This window comes from Eulemur rufifrons, chromosome 21 (assembly GCF_041146395.1).
Source record: "Eulemur rufifrons isolate Redbay chromosome 21, OSU_ERuf_1, whole genome shotgun sequence".
NCBI lineage: Eukaryota > Metazoa > Chordata > Mammalia > Primates > Lemuridae > Eulemur > Eulemur rufifrons.
Window position 1 is genome coordinate 20,539,437 of NC_091003.1, and position 16,286 is coordinate 20,555,722.

At 54.1% G+C, this 16,286-nt stretch overlaps 1 protein-coding gene across 1 annotated transcript in view; it reads right to left on the reverse strand.

Annotated features, from left to right (window-relative positions):
- The window catches only part of MYO18B (myosin XVIIIB), a 231,417-nt gene that overhangs the window by 189,697 nt on the left and 25,434 nt on the right, over positions 1–16,286 (reverse strand). Inside the window, exon 11 of the mRNA XM_069497098.1 lies at positions 13,754–13,898. Within this exon, the coding sequence (XP_069353199.1) occupies positions 13,754–13,898 (145 nt within the window). The remainder of the gene's footprint in view (positions 1–13,753; positions 13,899–16,286) is intronic.

A 16,286-nucleotide genomic window follows, 5' to 3' on the forward strand; every position in this document is an offset into this window, starting at 1 on the left:
AACACTATGAACCTCAGTCTCTTCTTCTGTTAAATGAGAGTGATGAACAGAAGCTACCCCATGGAGTGCTGGTGGAGAGTCAAGGAGGTAAATGGGGTAATAGCACCTACTCCATGACATCGCTGAAATGGCCAAAGCTCTTAGAACAGTGCCACCCAGCAAGTGAGTGGCTCAGCCAATCAGAACCCGGGTCCCCCAAGCACCCCAGCCTTCCCACCTCACCCTCCCAGGTGTTGGCTGCCGGCCAGCTCTGCCTTCCCGCATCGCCACGTCTGAGCACGCATTTTTTTAAAACATATATATACATAATTGTTTAACATCCCTACACAGCCATTCCAGCTTAATGAATGAGCTTGATATGCTCGGAAAATGCAGAATAAATCCTTGCCTGTGGTCCAGAACAGGCCGGGCTGCACCAGCTCTCAGGCACAGAGCCAAGCCCCCAGCTGGGGCAGGGTGGAGGACCCAGGGCCAGTAGCCGCAGGAGGACACTGGGGCAGGAGGGGACCCAGGAGGGGACAGGCCTCTGGGGTGCTGGGCCACGTGGTCATCCTCTCTTAATCAGAGCGCTTAAGTTCACAGCCCCAGAGCAGCAGGCCTCGGGTTGGTACCTTAGGACAGGAAGACAGAGGCCCCAGGCTTTGCATCAAAACAGAAGACCCTGAACCTGCTCCACGGGACTCAAGCCACCATGCCTTTGCTCACTGAGGTCCCTCTGCCTGGAACACCCTCCCTAATTGCTCCTGTCTTCGAGATCCAGCTCAAGGGTCTGTGCCTCCAGGCATGCTGGGGAGGGGAGAGCACTCTCAACTGTGGGGGCCCCTCCCAGCATCATGCACTCATCTGGGTCTCTCTCTCGGGACTGGGTCAAAATTTTGCCTTGTAAGGTGAGGGTGGTGTGTCGGGCAGCTGAGGACCCACCATCCAGTAGGCACCAAGGGGAGGAAAAGAAGGAGAGCGAGAGAGAAGGGAACAGGAAGGAGAGGGGAAAGAAGGGCAGAATGAGTAGGATGGAAAAGATGAGTGGGAAGGAAGAAGAGAGGAAGCGAGGAGCGGAGAGAAGCAGGGTGGGATGAAGGAGGGAGGGAGGGAACGAGGAAGGGGCCGAGCGAGATGAGCAGAGCACTGGCTCGGGAGTCAGGAGACCAGGGCTCTAGCCCACCTCCCCCACAGCCTCGCTGTGTGGCCCTGGGCAAGTCTCTTCCCCTCTCTGGGCCTTGGTCCCTGCCCTGCACAAAGAGGGGCTCGGGCGGGCTGCAGTCTGAGTCCCTCTCCAGCGCTTGGGGTCTCCACTCTACCCGGGATGCTCTTCAGGCCGAGCGGGCGAGCCACGTCTTTTGCAGCCATACAGGGAGATCCGTGGGGGCCCCAGCAGAGCCCTGGGTAAGTCAAGGCCACGGGAGGCTGAGCCTGCCTGTCCGAGGATGGGGAAGCCACCCAAACCCAGGGCACAGCTGCCCGCCCCTCCCGTCTGCACGGCTCTAAACACCCTCTCATGCACAGAGTTTGAAGAAACCCACAAAGTCGTCCCAGCCAGCCGGGCCCCAGCCGCCGACGCCAATCCGCGCTCTCGGGAAAAATGTAGGGGAAGAAAGTACGCTCGGGCTCGGAAATCCTCGTCACGGGTGAGGCTTGTCTCATTCAAGGCAGGAAGCAGCTGGGGCCGGGGTGGGGTGGGGAGGAAAGAAGCCCCCAGAACTGGAGGGGAGCAGAGCAGAGCGCTGAGCCACAGTGAGAAACTTCTAGATCGGGCCTGAACCTGGCTCCTCTGCCCCTTGCTAAGGAAACAGAAGCGAACCCAGAGAAGCAAAGGCAGGACAGGCCCGGCGTCCGTCTTGGAGGAGGGGACAGAGGTGGCATCCCCACAGTGGAGACAGCAGGTGCTTTTGAGAATGCCAGGCCTTCCTCGGACCCCCAGCGAAACAGTGCACAGCAGGCAGAGGGCCCAGTTCTGTGCCACTTAGAGCTGTGTGACCATGAGTTAGTGGCTTCACCTCTCTGAGCCTCAGCTTCCCCACCTACAAATGGAAATGATAACAATAGCACCTACGGGCTTGAGCCAAACAACCCAGACACACACTCAAGGAAGGTGAAATGACAAACACTGGACACACCTTCCCACCTAGCAGTTCCACTCCCAAAATGCTCCGAAATGCTCACTCACGTGCACCACCGTGTGCGCACAAGGATGTCCAGCGGGGCATTATTTATAACATCAGAAAAGCAAGAAACTGCCTGAATGCTCATCGACGGGAGAATTATTATGTAAACGGAAGCCCCGTCCACGCTGGGCAATTCTCTGTGGTCAACAGAGAGAATTAGGGACATCGCTCTGAACCGAGGTGGAAAGAGACCCCAAGACAAGCCGTGACGCGAGACGTGAACAAAGTGGAGGACACGGAAACAGAGCTGATGTGACCCCACGGGCGTAAACAGCCACAACCAGGCACCCGCCCACACCTACGTGACGTGGGCGGATGCTGCCAACCGCACCGTCCCCAAGGCCCGGAGATGAGGGCTGGAGCCTGGTGACAGTGACGCACCCACGTCAGCTTCCCGGTGTCCTGCAGCCGTGGGTGATGCCACGACTGGGGGACGCTGGGGGAAGGGCTCATGGGACTCTGTGTATGCTTTCTGTCACTTCCTGTGATTCTATTATATAATTATTGCAAATCAAAAGGTCAAGGAAAAAAAAAAAAAAGACATCCAGCCTGTTGGGGCAGAGACCGTCCTGTATGACACAGCAGTGGTGGACACAGGCCATCATCCAACTGTCAACGTCCACAGCGCTGCACACCAGAAAGAGTGGACCCGGCTGTCAACCGTGGATGTTAATTAATGCTAGTGTATCGATACTGGTGATCGCACGGCGTCGATCACGGGGGACGGGTGTGGTCAAGGGGAGAAGACGCACGTGGAACTCTGTCCTTTCTGTCCAGTGTTTCTCTAAACCTCAAACTGCTCTAAACATTAAAGTCTATATTTTTTAAAAAGCGCCTGAAACCGTTCACCGCGGCCACCTTTGACAGCAGCGGATCCCGGGTGCGCAAAGGGAAATTCCTGTCTTTTTCACCCTTTATTCTTCCATACTGTTTCCATTTTTGACAGAAAGACATTAAAGTATTACTCATACGATTGCTTTAAAACTATAAAAATGGTAAAGTGCTCCACGGGGCGCAGGAATATGTGGTCACGGCATTGTGTGCCTGGCATCACGGTCACTGTTGTCACCTGCCCCAGTGTGGAAGTGTCCGGTCGCCTCCTCCCGTCCCTGGACGGGCTGCCCGGGCTGACGGTGCCGGGACGTCCCAGCAGGAGGCAGGGGGCTGGGACTTTCTCGTTACTGGCATTGTCTTTCTAGTAGGTTCCTCTAGGCCCCCCGAGTCACAGCCCCATCTATTCACAGACTGACACCCTTACCGTGGCAGGCGGGGAGCGAGTTGCCGGCTGAGTAGCAGCCTCCCGTCATCGCCCCATTACAATGCCCCCTCCTTGGGTTATACATGGGTCCGACCGCGTCATATATTAAGCCACAGGTCAGCAGCAAGCAGACTGGCAAATTTAGTGAGCGACAAGCAAACACCCTGCCAGCCTTCAGAGAGAAACGGAACACAGCCGGGCCCCCGTCAAGGCAGGCGTCGCTCAGCCCTGTTGTCATTTTGGATTCTGAACATTACTGGCATTTTGTGCAGGAGTGAGGGACCACAGAGTGACCGGCGATTGACTTTCTGGGGGAGAATGCACATCGGCTCTGACAGCTACAGGATCCTGGGGACTGGAGAGGGTTAAAGACCAGCCCAAGTCGGCCTCCCCTCCTAAGCATCACCGGGGAAAACGGCCCGGATAGTGGACAGATTTCTCATTAATAATAATAACGACAATCGTAACAGTGACAGAGCTTTAAAATTCAAATTAAATAACGTAAACCTCACAAGAACCCTAAGAGGTGGGCAGTATTAGTATCCCCATTTTACAGATGAGAACACTGAGTCTCAGTGGTCAAGAGAGCCACCAAGATCGTGCAGGAGAAGCAGGATTGAACACAGGTCAGCCTGGTCCATGCCTTTGGCCTCGACTCTGAGCTGTCCCCTGTCTGCTTAGTGGGACGCCCTTCCCCATGCAGGACCGGGTGGAGACTGGATGGAGCTGAGAAGGAGCTCTTAGGAGACAGGGCAGAGGTCCAGGCACCCAGAATGCACCCTTGTCATGGAAAAAGGCAGGAACTTTGCAGGCAGACAGGCACTAAGTTCTAACCTTGGCCCCACCACATGATGCTGTTCGACTTTGGCAATGTTGCCTAACCTCTCTGAGCCTCAGCATCCTGAGTCACAAATGGTGACTCCTTCCTCACTTGTCAAGGTTGCTGTGAGGATTAAAGGGAGAATCCATGGAAAGTGACCTCCCAGCCCTCGCTGAGACAGAGGACAGGGAAACTCCAAGAGAATTTTGCTAACAGAGATGATTCCTGGGAAGAGTATTGTTTCTCATTTTAATCTCATACAAAAAAAGAGACCCCAGGAGAGAGAAACTGTCTCTTGCTGCAAAGAGCTGATGGAGGTCAGCCTTGATTCACTCTTCGGTGAGAAGAGGGTCCTTAGGGGGCCCCTGGTAATAAAACAGAGAGCCAAAGTCCTAGGGGCACCCTCTCTCCACCTCAGCAGGGATCCGGGAAGGCCTGGCAACATCATAATCTGCAACGGCTGACTCCTACCGACACGCCTGCACTGTGCTGCTATAAAAAGGCTTTGGCACGCGGCACCTGAGTTCATCTGCACAGCCGACCTGTGAAGTCACTACTCTTTATAAACCCATTTTACAGGCAAGAAAACTGAGCCACCGAAGGCTTAAGTTACTTACTCAAGGCCACCGTGGCAAAATAGGGCCACACCCATGTTTCCCATCCCATATGCCCTAGAACTTTGCTGCTCCCCCATCCAGGGGTGGAGTCTGGTTCCCTTTGTCCTTGAAATTGTGACACGTTTATTACCAATAGAACGTGGCACTCTCTCCTTAGCCAGCAAACCCTGGAGAGCGTCCAGTTGCTGCCATTCGGAACACATGGGCGCCAGATAACTGGGCCACAGGCCACTTTTTGCCAAAGGGCAGAAACACGAGCTTGGATCAACAGTTGTCTGATGGCTCCAGGGAGATGGCCCAAGACACGGGCCCCGGTGAACAGCGAACCAACCGTGATGTCAAATCACCTGGTGTTTTCTGCCTGCGGTGTGATGCCGGCCCTCAGAGACCCCTCCCGCCGCCTTCCCAAGGGACCCATTGGTGACAGCGAACCAGAGAAACAGAAAGCAGGTGTGGACATTATGTAGGGGAGGAAAGAGACCCAGCCCCCGTGCCACCACGACAGTTGGTCTCTAAGATCCAAAGGCCAGCTGCGCCCGGCTTCTTGAGACAAGCCTCTCTGCCACGTGGGCAGTCAGTGCGGGGTGGTTGAGGGTTGGGGCAGGAAGGGACACCCGCGGGAGCAGAATGGCTCCCTCTGAAGGCCCTTTGTCCATCTGTCCTTCTGCCTGGCCCCTCCCCTTCACCTGCCAACACGATTGGACGCATAAATCCCTCACATCCCTCGTCCGGATTCTATTCCAGGGCGATCTCCCCATCCCTTGAGAGTTGCTGAGAAGACATATCAGTCGACAAATATTTACTGAGCACGTACTACGTGCCAGGCCCTGTGCCGGGCCCTGGGCACGCAACCGTGAGCAGAATCAGACAGGGGCTCTGCGCTCAGCCCAGCAGGGGAGACGGACGTTAATCTAATTACCAATCGCCCCACGTGAGAAATGAATAAGGCGGCCAGGTAATGCTCGGAGCACCCAAAGCAGGAAAACCAGACCTCGTCCAGGGCTCAGCGAAGCCTCGTGGTGGGGGAAGCGGCTTTCGAATGGGGACCAGCAAGGGGAAGAGGGGAGGGCAGAGACACAAGCAGTGCCCTTGGGGAGCAGCAGGAGAGCGGAATGGGGAACGTCCCTGTGACGAGCCACAGCGGCGGGGACTCAGACGGAGACGGCAGAGGCGGGCAGGGACCAGACCGCGCTGGAACTGCCCACGCAGGGAGCCACGGACAGCCCTGCTGACGTGGCCGGATCAAACGTGCGAGTTGAGACTTCCCGCTGGCCGTGCGGGAGAACTCAGGGCAAGGAGGATGGGAAGAGGGGAAGCAGGAGCCCCGCTGGGAACCAAGCCCGGGCTTCCGGGACACAGACGATGTCCAGCTGGGTGAGGCCACCAAGACACAAGGATCCCTGGAGAGAGGTCTGGGGCTCCCAGCTGTGGCCCCAGGAACACACCCGCAGGCGATCTCTCCTGATCCAATTCGACGGCGCCCCAACGGGCACCCTTTGTCTTCTGATCACGAAGGACACCCCTTTGCAGGCCACAAAGAAACAAGGTGGCCTTTGAGCCAGAGACACGTGGGCTCCCGTCTGAGCTTGGGGGTGGCCTCACTGTGCGCCCTGGGCAAGCGGTTTCTCCTGGAAGAGCCTCGATTTCCCCATCGGCAGAACAGGGCTGAGTTGATGAGAGGAGCGAGTGGAACAGCACGTGCTAAGTGGTAGCACAGGGCGGGCCTGGAGCGTGTGCCTTAAAATGTGGCTGCCCTGCCCTGTCGCCACTGAAGGTGGCTGTCGAGGGAGGGGAGGGTGCACCTGCCCTCCAGCGCTCAGAGGAGCTGAGTGACGAAGCATGTCCGTGCCCAGCACAGCCACGTCCCCTGCACGGACCAGGGCCCAGCCCCTCTCCGAGGCAGACAGGCCCACCACACCTCCCACACAGCACGGACGTTCCAGCTGAACCAGACAACCGGGCGTCCATGCGCGATGCCCTTGGCCTCCACCATACCCGGCCTCACACTCCTGACAGCGCCCCCTCTGCCGGGAGAGCCCGGCAGCCTCCATGCAAGTTCAGCTGTCTTGTCCTCCCTGCCTGGACCCCGCCGGGCAAAGCAGGGCCGCCCCCTGACCTCCGGGCTGAGCAAAACTAAATTTGCGCTGGACAACCAAGAAGCTTACATGGAAGCTGCCCGCTGAGCCCACCCCTCCTGTGCCAAGAGTGACCCCCACCCCGACACACCCAAAAAAGAATTGCTTAGAATTCAGGAGCGCTCTCACACAAGAAGGGCTTGCTGGGGCTCAGAAAACAGCACCCCAAAATAAAGGCCTCAGAAGCCAAAGCTTTTTCTCTGACCTTCTCCTGTCCTCATGCCCCTCAGCCCCATTGTCCCCTGAGGCTAGCCATAGAAACCAGAATCCCACTTCCCCAAGGCAGGTCATAGAAACCAGAACCCCTTTTTTGAAAGCCAGCCATAAGACCTAAAATTGATCTGTGTAAAAACTGGCCATAAAAGGCCGGGCGCGGTGGCTCATGCCTGTAATCCTAGCACTCTGGGAGGCCGAGGTGGGCGGATTGTTTGAGCTCAGGAGTTCGAGACCAGCCTGAGCAAGAGTGAGACCCCGGTCTCTACTAAAAATAGAAGAAATTATCTGGACAGCTAAAAATACATATAGAAAAATTAGCCAGGCATGGTGGCGCATGTCTGTAGTCCCAGCTACTCGGGAGGCTGAGGCAGGAGGATCGCTTGAGCCCAGGAGTTTGAGGTTGCTGTGAGCTAGGCTGACGCCACGGCACTCACTCTAGCCTGGGCAACAGAGTGAGACTCTGTCTCAAAAAAAAAAAAACCAAAAAACTGGCCATAAAGAAATTATCCGACCCACCTTGTTTGACTGTTGATCAGAAGACCACATTCCAGAGAGGGTCCTGCCCCACACCCAGAAGGAAGGATGATGCTCAGAGAGGCCAAGAAGACTCTAGATAGACATGCCTTGCAGGGTTTCCCCATTCGGTCTGTTAGTATGAGATCACACCTTTTTGTCCAATCATATTTCTGCATGCTGTCTATACTTTATTGAACCTAAACATAAAAATGGACAATTTCCCCTGTACCTTTGTGTCTTCACTCTGAAGCCTCCTGTGTAACACGTTAGGTAAACTCATCAATCAATCTGCCTCGAGTCAGTGATTTTTGAGTGAACATTTAGGGGGCCACGGGCCTTCGTCCCTACAAGCTCCAACGACAGCGGCAGTGGGTGAGAAGGATTCTGGTCCCCGTGCAAAGCTGGAGAGCCTTAGGTTCCGGCAGCCCTGAGCTCTGCCCCTTCCTGGCTGTGTGCCCTTGAGCAAGTCGCATCACCTCTCTGAGCCACAATTGCCTCATCTGAACAAATGACAAAGACCCACCTTGTGGCATTGTTTGGAATACTCATTCAGGTCCCGTGGTCAAGCCTCTGGCTCCGCACAGAAAGGGCTAGGGAATCCTCACCCCCTGTGCCCTGGAAACTCGGGGGTCTCTGAGGTAGCTTTGGCTTGTCTCTGATCAAGGTGGGTGCCCCGGGGGAGGGAGGGATGGTGTGGGCTGGGTTTTGTCTGAAAAGGGCACCACTCTGGTGGCTGGGTGGGAGAGTGTACAAGGTTAAAAATAAAAATAAAGGTGAAGCAGACTGTGGCAGGATTGGTGGCTACAGAGAAAGTCATTCTACCAGAGTGAGTCTGTCTGGAGGTAAACTGTTTCTTGTCATGAGTTGAAGTCAAAATAGTGTGAAACTCACCGAACTCAGTGCCAACGATTAGAAGTTTAAGAGAGAGGATCGGGTGAGCAGACCCAATGGTCTGGTTTACTTTTACCCCGGGATGTGCAGGATAAATAAAATGGATGCATCTTGAGATCCATGAAGCCCTGAGCGCATGGCTTCCTCTGAGCATCACTGCATGGCATCTGCCCTCGCCCCTGTGGGGAAGGTATTATCATTGCCCCCATTTTACAGATGAGAAAACTGAGGCTTAGAGACAGAAACCAACCTGTTCCCACTTACACAGCTGACAAAGGGCAGAGTGCGTCTGACTGCAGTCTAGTCTTCTAAGCATGCTTATGTACGTGCTTAGAATGTACCCATCCCGTCCCAGAACCGCTCAGCCTCTGCCTCTCATCTGGAGAATGGGTGTAATTCTACCACTGTGCAGGCTGATTTGGGGCACACACTCAATTAGCATTTCTCGAGCAGTTCCTGTGGCCCAGGTCTTGGGAAGAATGGAAAGAAAACATGGTCCCCGGCTAAACAAAATGTGGTACATGCACACGATAGAATATTATTCAGCCCTACAAAGGATTGAAATACTGATCGGCGATACGACATAGATGAACCTTGAAAACATTATGCTAAGTGAAAAAAGCCAATCACAAAAGAACGTGTATTGTATGATTGCGTTCGTATAAGATGCCCAGAACAGGGAAAGCCACAGAGACAGAACGTAGCTCAGTGGTGGTTTAAGACTGTGAGGAGGGCATTGCTTAGGGGTGAGGGATTTAGGGGGTGTCAGCTGAGGGGTTTCTTTTTAAGATGATGAAAATGTTCCACATTTGACTCAAATTGACTATGGTGATGGTTGCACATATTCGAGATTATTCTAAAACCCACTGAAGTGTACGCTCTAAGCGGGTGAACCGTACGGCCGTGGATTACACCTCGGTAAAGCTGCTTCACAAACAGTCTGGGCCACTTTTGCTTGTCAGCACTGCGAGCTTGGGTGAGCCCCAGATGGCTCTGCGCTGCCGTTTGACAGATCAAGTTCAGGCTAATTATGTAACTTGACCCAGGTTACGCACAGCCAGTAAAAGGCCAAGCTGAGATGTGAACCTAGACCTGGCCGACGCCAGAGCGTCCGTGTCCTTTTCTCTGCCACATCCCGAGGGGAGGTGTCCTCCCTGACTCTGGGGCTGCCCAGGGCACCTGGCTGATGACAGGCTTAGCCTGAGCCCCTGCAGGCAGCCAGCCAGCTGCCCGAGGGAAGGCGCCGGAAGGTCTCCAGCGATAAAGGACACCGCATTGCATCGGAGGAACCGAAGGGACAGGGGAGGAGGTGGCGGCAGAACTCAGGGGTCAGCGGGGACCTGATGGGAACTCGGGGGGGGGGTGCAATGTGACGCCCCAGAGGAGGAGGCTCAGGAGGGTCCCAGGAAGTTGCTGTGGGGGTCTTGTGTGATGTCGGTGCGGAAGCCGCCTGGGCAGGGACCACGTGGTGACGGGAGGCCTGGCCGTCATCAGCCTGGGACCGCCCTGCAAGCGCACAGTGGCCTTTTAAAGATCAAAGAAGGGCTGGAGCCCTTATAAAGCCGGAAGAAAGGAAAAGAACGTTTCCAGCAGAGAAAGAGGAAGCGATAGTGCCCAGAGTGGGCAAGAGGATGACAGTGGAAAGGAAAACTGCTCGTCCGGTGGGTGCCCTGGGTTCCGGCCCAGCACCCCGGCCGCCCCTCCCCAGTCTGGCTGACACAGGACACTGGGGATTAATGCCACACATCCCCGTGAGGCCACAACCCTGGGGGCTGCTGCTCAGGGCTTGGCCCCCGTGATAAATATATATTCAACCTTTATCCCTGGTTCCCAGCACACGCTCCAAAAAACCTTCAGGGTCTCCGTAAGAGTGTCTTGGGGATGCTCCTAAGATGACCGGTGGCCGGGGACCCCTGGGTAGCTTCTGGATGGGGGACGGCCATCAGAAAGACCACGCACGATTAGAGGGTTAGGGGCTTTCAACCCCACCCCCCAACCTCTGGGGAGGAGGGGGGGCTGGAGATGGAGCCCGTCACCGCTGGCTGCTGATTTAATCAATCGCGTCTGCATCAGGAAACTTCCATAAAACCCCTCAGTGATGGGGCCCCAAGAGCTTCCCACACATCGAAGTGCTGGGAGGGTGTCGCTCGGGGACAGGGCAGGAAGCTCCCTGTACTTTGCGGGTGTGGCTCTGCCATCTGGCTCTTCCTGAGTTGCGTCATGTATAAAGAGCCGGTCGTAGCAGATCAAGTGCCTTCCTGAGTCCTGGGAGTCACTGCAGTGAATTACCAAGCGGGAGGACAGGGTGCTGGGAAGCCCCAACTTTAGAGCCAGTTGGCTGGAAGAATAGGAGGCCCGGTGCTTGCAGCCAGCATCCGTCGCGGGGCCAGTCGTATGGGACCAAGCCCGCCCCCTGTGGGGTCCACGCTAGCCGCAGGCGGTCAGTGTCAGAACTGGACTGAGTCGTGGTCCTGCTGGAGGGTGCCCGGCAGGTAGGGTGGGGTTCCAGAGGCCGGGCCCAGCTCGGGCAGACCCAAGTCCAGACACCATCTCTGGCTGTGGCTGTGTGTCCTGAGGAATATGTATGAAACTCTCTGGTGGGCATCGGTTTATTCGTTTGTAAAATGGGCATCATCCTTGTCCGTCCCAGGCTGTCGTAAGGAGGCGGTGACATGGTCAGATCTGTAAGTGCTGAGCACAGGGGCCCCAGGAAAAGGAGAATGGCCCAGACCTCACTCTGGAACGTACTGGCTGTGTGCTACCAGGTAAGTGACGTACCTTCTCTGTGCCGCTGTCTGCTTGTCTATAAAATGGCAATGGATGAAAGTGAAGACTTGTGAACCCCTCCACCAGGAGCCAAGTCCTGGGCTCCACGGTTTGGGGCATTGACTCATTTAATCCTCACAACACGCCTCCCAAGTGGTTGTCGCTGTGACCCTCGTGAGCCCCGTTTCAAGAGGAGGAACCGGGCTCGGGGAGATGGGGCTGGGATTCGCACCCAGCAGGCCGACTCGGGACTCTTGCCAACGGCACTATTTTCCCTCACGGAATGAATACATGAGTCTAATCAGATCAAAAGGCACAACAGAGATATCAGGGCTTCTGCAATTGTCAGACACCAAACCAATATTGCGGCGACAGACTGGGATTGCTGTAACGGTTCAAAAACCCTGAGTCCAGTTGTAAGTCCCCCGAATCTCCCCACAGGGACTGTCTTTGGGTTTTAAAAATAGGATCAGCGCTCTCAAACTAAGTTGGGAAGCCAAGCGCACTGAGAAGAGAGTATCATTTTAATGAAGAAAAAAATAAAAAAACCTTGATTAATGAACATGATTCTTAATATATTTCAAAATGATCTGTTATGACACAAAGCAAAGACATTTATATACGACTTTGAAATTCTTAATAGCTGATTTTAGAGCAACCTATTATGAAATGTTCCAAAGCAGAATATATAGTAAGTAAATCATCGGGCAGGCCTCCCAGGCAGACTGATGGCAGCTCTTCTTAAAATAATTTACAAGGTGGGGTGGAGGGGGCGGGGGAGGGATGGGAGAAATTATTGCCATAATCATGCATTAATAAAATATTTATAAAAGCGATGTTCTCTTCTATCGTCCCAGGCGTTCGCATGCGTGGGTTAGGTCGCTGAGTCATCGGAGGGAACAGCCACCCTCTGGCCCGGGAGGAGAAAGTCAGGCATCTAACTGGGCGCCTTCACCTCTCTGCTGGCACGGCCACAGTCCGGGGGTTCCCCTGTCTCTGGATGGATACCCCAGCTTCCCGGCCTCTGGGGTAAGGCAAGCGGAGTGTCCCAGAGGGGTCCCCAGTGGGACTGAGCGTCAACCGCCCAGGGAAGCTGCTCCTAACACACCTGTATCACCTGCCTTCCCTACCCCGTCTCCCTCCTGCTGCCCCCGGGATCCTCTCCCACATGAGGCACAATTGTCCCCAGTCTTCGTCTCCCGGTCTGCTTCTGGTGGAGCGCGGCCCACGTCAGCCCCCTCATCCTCATTCTGTTTATTCCAAACCCACTCTCAGCCCACTGAAAGCAGCCACTGGATCTGAGAGAGTCATGTTTAACCCAAATCTGCCTCGCTCGGGAGTCCACGCCCTGCGGTTTATGACACGCAGCCCTCCCAAGTCTTGGTTTTCTGTTCTGGAAAACACGCTGGCTGGCCTCCTGCCACGCACCCCCAGACCACAGAGGTCTACGTGCCAACGCCGAGCCTTCACGCCTCTCCTGAACAATGCCGTTGCACCCGCTCTCTGTCAGCTAATAAAGCTGGGTGATGCTCTCAGACTTGGAAGTCTCATCTCTCCAAACAGGATGGCAAAGTCACAAGGAGAGACGGCGCCCGCACAGCCTCTCCCATCCCCCCACCCACGCCCAGCGCAGGTCTGGGCACAAAGTCAGTGTTGACCCATCTCAGCGATTGGGGTGGCTCTTGCGAAAAGGTTTAATAGAGGCTACGTTGTCTGAAGTCCTGAGCTGAAGTTAGATGGCGCAAAGCAGAAAAAATGAACAGTTTCCCGGGCCCCGTTTGCAGTTTTCTATGGGGTGACTGTTTAATGTTGCTATGATCAAAGCATAGCAACTCAGTCCCCACACTGAGAAACCAGCGCTGAAAATAAGAACTCCGCTTCGCCTAGAGGTACCCACAGAAAGACTCCCCTTTGGAGTTTGCAGAAGCTGACCGAGATGGCGACCGGAGACTGCTGGGTTCTTCTCTCGCATATTCTACAGTTGCTCTGCCCAGTACGGTAGCCACTAGCTACGTGTGGCTACTTAAATTCAAATTAGGATTAAACACAACCAAAAATGCAATTCCTCAGGTGCACCAGCTACATGCCAAGTGTTCCATGGCCACCGGCAGCTAGTGGCTGCCAGGCTGGACAGCACAGCTAGAGAACATCCTCGTTATTGCAGGAAGTTCTTTTGGACAGACCTGGTCTAGAAGGTTTGTTTGAAAATTCCAGCCCTGTTTCCTCCTCGTGACGCCCGGTTTCAGCAGCCTCCCGGAGACGCGGAAGGTGACAGGTTGACCCTGTTCCCATCTCGCCGGGAGAAGGGCCTTGTCAGGCACCTGCCAAAGGAGACAGCTGGCGACCCAGGTGAGCGAGCGGGAAGCACGTACCTTTGCAGGCCCCCGCCACGCCGAGGTGGTAGATGGCTGCCAGCACCCGCCAAATGGCCCTCTGCTCGCTCTCTGCGATGCCCAGCAGCTCCATGGCGCCCCGGAGCTGGGCAAAGGCAGCCGCCGCCTTCTGCTTGTCTTCAGGCTGAGACAGGACGGGGAGAAAGAGAAAAAGGGTCCATCGCATGGAGAACAGGCGAACCCACAACTTGAAGCCAAGCTGGGTCTCAGGAGACTGTGGGGGTCACTCTTACCGCAGGAAATGACCCACAATGAAGCCGAGGAGTGTTGACCAACTCAGACATCTGGGAAAGTTATCAGAGTCATTCCTATCTGACTTCGCCATGCGGCGTGAGTTTTATCTGTGTGTGTGTTCACTCAGGACAGATTTACGGAGGCTCTGCTCCGCGCTGGGCTCCGGTCCGGGCATGCAAAGGTGAGCAAAAACCCAGACCTTGACTTTGAGGCCCTCTCAAGGTAGAAGTGGGAAGAGATGTAAAAGCCACTGAGTGCGAGACAGGCTACGTGGAAGGTGGGCTACGGGTCTACACGAGGAACTCTGGGGTATCAGAGAAGGGAGCGGGAATTCATCCCACCCAGGGGAGCCAAGAAGAAGAGTGCAGATGAGACCAAACTGGGATCGAAGTGGGAAAGATAAATCAGCAGAGTTAACCAATAACGTAACAAAGGTCCTTAAGGAACCACATGAGCAAAGGGGGATTTGGGGAACAACAGATGATCCGTTCGTTGAAGCAGTTGATTAGTATTTTTGGAAGGGGGTCAGAGAAGGGGAGAAGGTAAAACTTGAGAAACTGGCGGGGGCCAATCTTAAAGGCCTCAAGTGTTACATTAAAGGACATGGGCTTTACATTCCGGCCCTGATTGGCAGATACGCGTACGTGTCCCTACTGATAGTCCTGGACTCATGGCAGACATCACTAATCAATCAAGATCCCATAGCAAGCCAGTGAGTCCAGATTCCTTTCGGGACATCTCCTCTTGTGGCTACCACCAACTGATCTGCCTGAGTAACTGAAATGATGCTAGTTTTCCACCCCCAGGGCGGCAATGGGAAACTGCCAAGGATTTTAACAGGAAGCAAGAGAAGATGACATGATCAGATGTTTACGGGTTGTAGGGTTGTTTTGTTTTTTTTTTTTTTAAGATTTATGATCCCAATTATGTGTGATTGAATATTAAAATTAGTCTGAAACTTCTGTGCACACACCATCTGGCCAAGGAGGCTCAGCCCAGAAGCCTGCTGGGTAGAGAGGAAGTGAGCCGGGCACGGGGATTCATTCTTTTGTCAATAATCCACCAGCAGATAACGAGAAACTGATTTGGGCTTGGCCTGCTTAGAGAACTTGGGCGATGAACTATAGGCTGTCAAAGCAGGTCCTTGAATTTTTGTAGCGTCCAGCGCCCAGAGACGGAGAGACACTTGCCCAAGGTCACACAGCAAATTAACACCAGATACAAGACTAGAAGCAGGCTTTTCTGACTCCCAGTTCGAGCCACTCGTCCCCTCCATTCAAGCCACTTCTAACTGGGAAACCTGCAAGGATCATCAACCAGTTGGAGCGACGTCAAAGCACACAATGACATTGAGAGATTTGCTATGGAAACATGTCAGTTAATAGCAAAAGCATGTTCCACTGATCCATCATGTTTCTGGGCCACCACAGGACCACAAAATCCCTAGCAACCAGAAGCTCAACCTAGCAACCGCAGCTGGAGCCAACGTAGGGAAGGAAAGCGTCTTACCAACGTACTCTCGGTTATTTATGAGATTTCAAAGTAGCAGAAAAAGGACGCCGAAAGGACAGTGCCCACGCATTTATTACGGCTCCCACCGTCAGCTGCGAGCGTTTGGCTTTCAATTACAGGTGGACTCCATCCTCCGCCCCTTAGCTCACGGGAAGAGAAGAATGAGAAAACTGGTGCTGAAGCTCATTTGCTTCCCTCTCTTCCTCCCCTCCCCGCCTTCCATTGTCTCTTTTGGAACAGAAGCCATGAATCAACAAATAGATACGTCTCTGATCCAAAACGATTAGGATCGGGAAGGTGTTTGCAGTTCCTTAAACTTGCAGAGAGCCGATTGTTCTTCAAACACCTCTGCGTGGTGCCCTGACAAAAGCCACTCTTTGGATCACAATCGTGAAAACAGAAATCAGTCGAATGAATGGAATAAATCACAGCCCAAATCATTGACTTGTACCCTTACAATGAGTATACGTTATACACTTTATGTTCTACCTCAATTTAAAAAAAAAAAAATCAGTGGGAGGGAAAAAAAAAAAAAAAAAGTCAAATCACAAGATGCCCAGAGTTTTTCTGAGGCAATCAGTCTCAAGGTCAACCAAAGTCTGCAGGTAATTGAGTGAAAAAAAATAAAATCCAAAATGTTCACTCCATATTAACACGGCCTGGGTTTAGAGTACCCAGGAGATTCCTGCCATGCTGAGAGAGGCCAGGTTTGGATTTGCAGTCAGACACAATTCTTGACTCTGCAATCCCAACGGTATGACTCTGC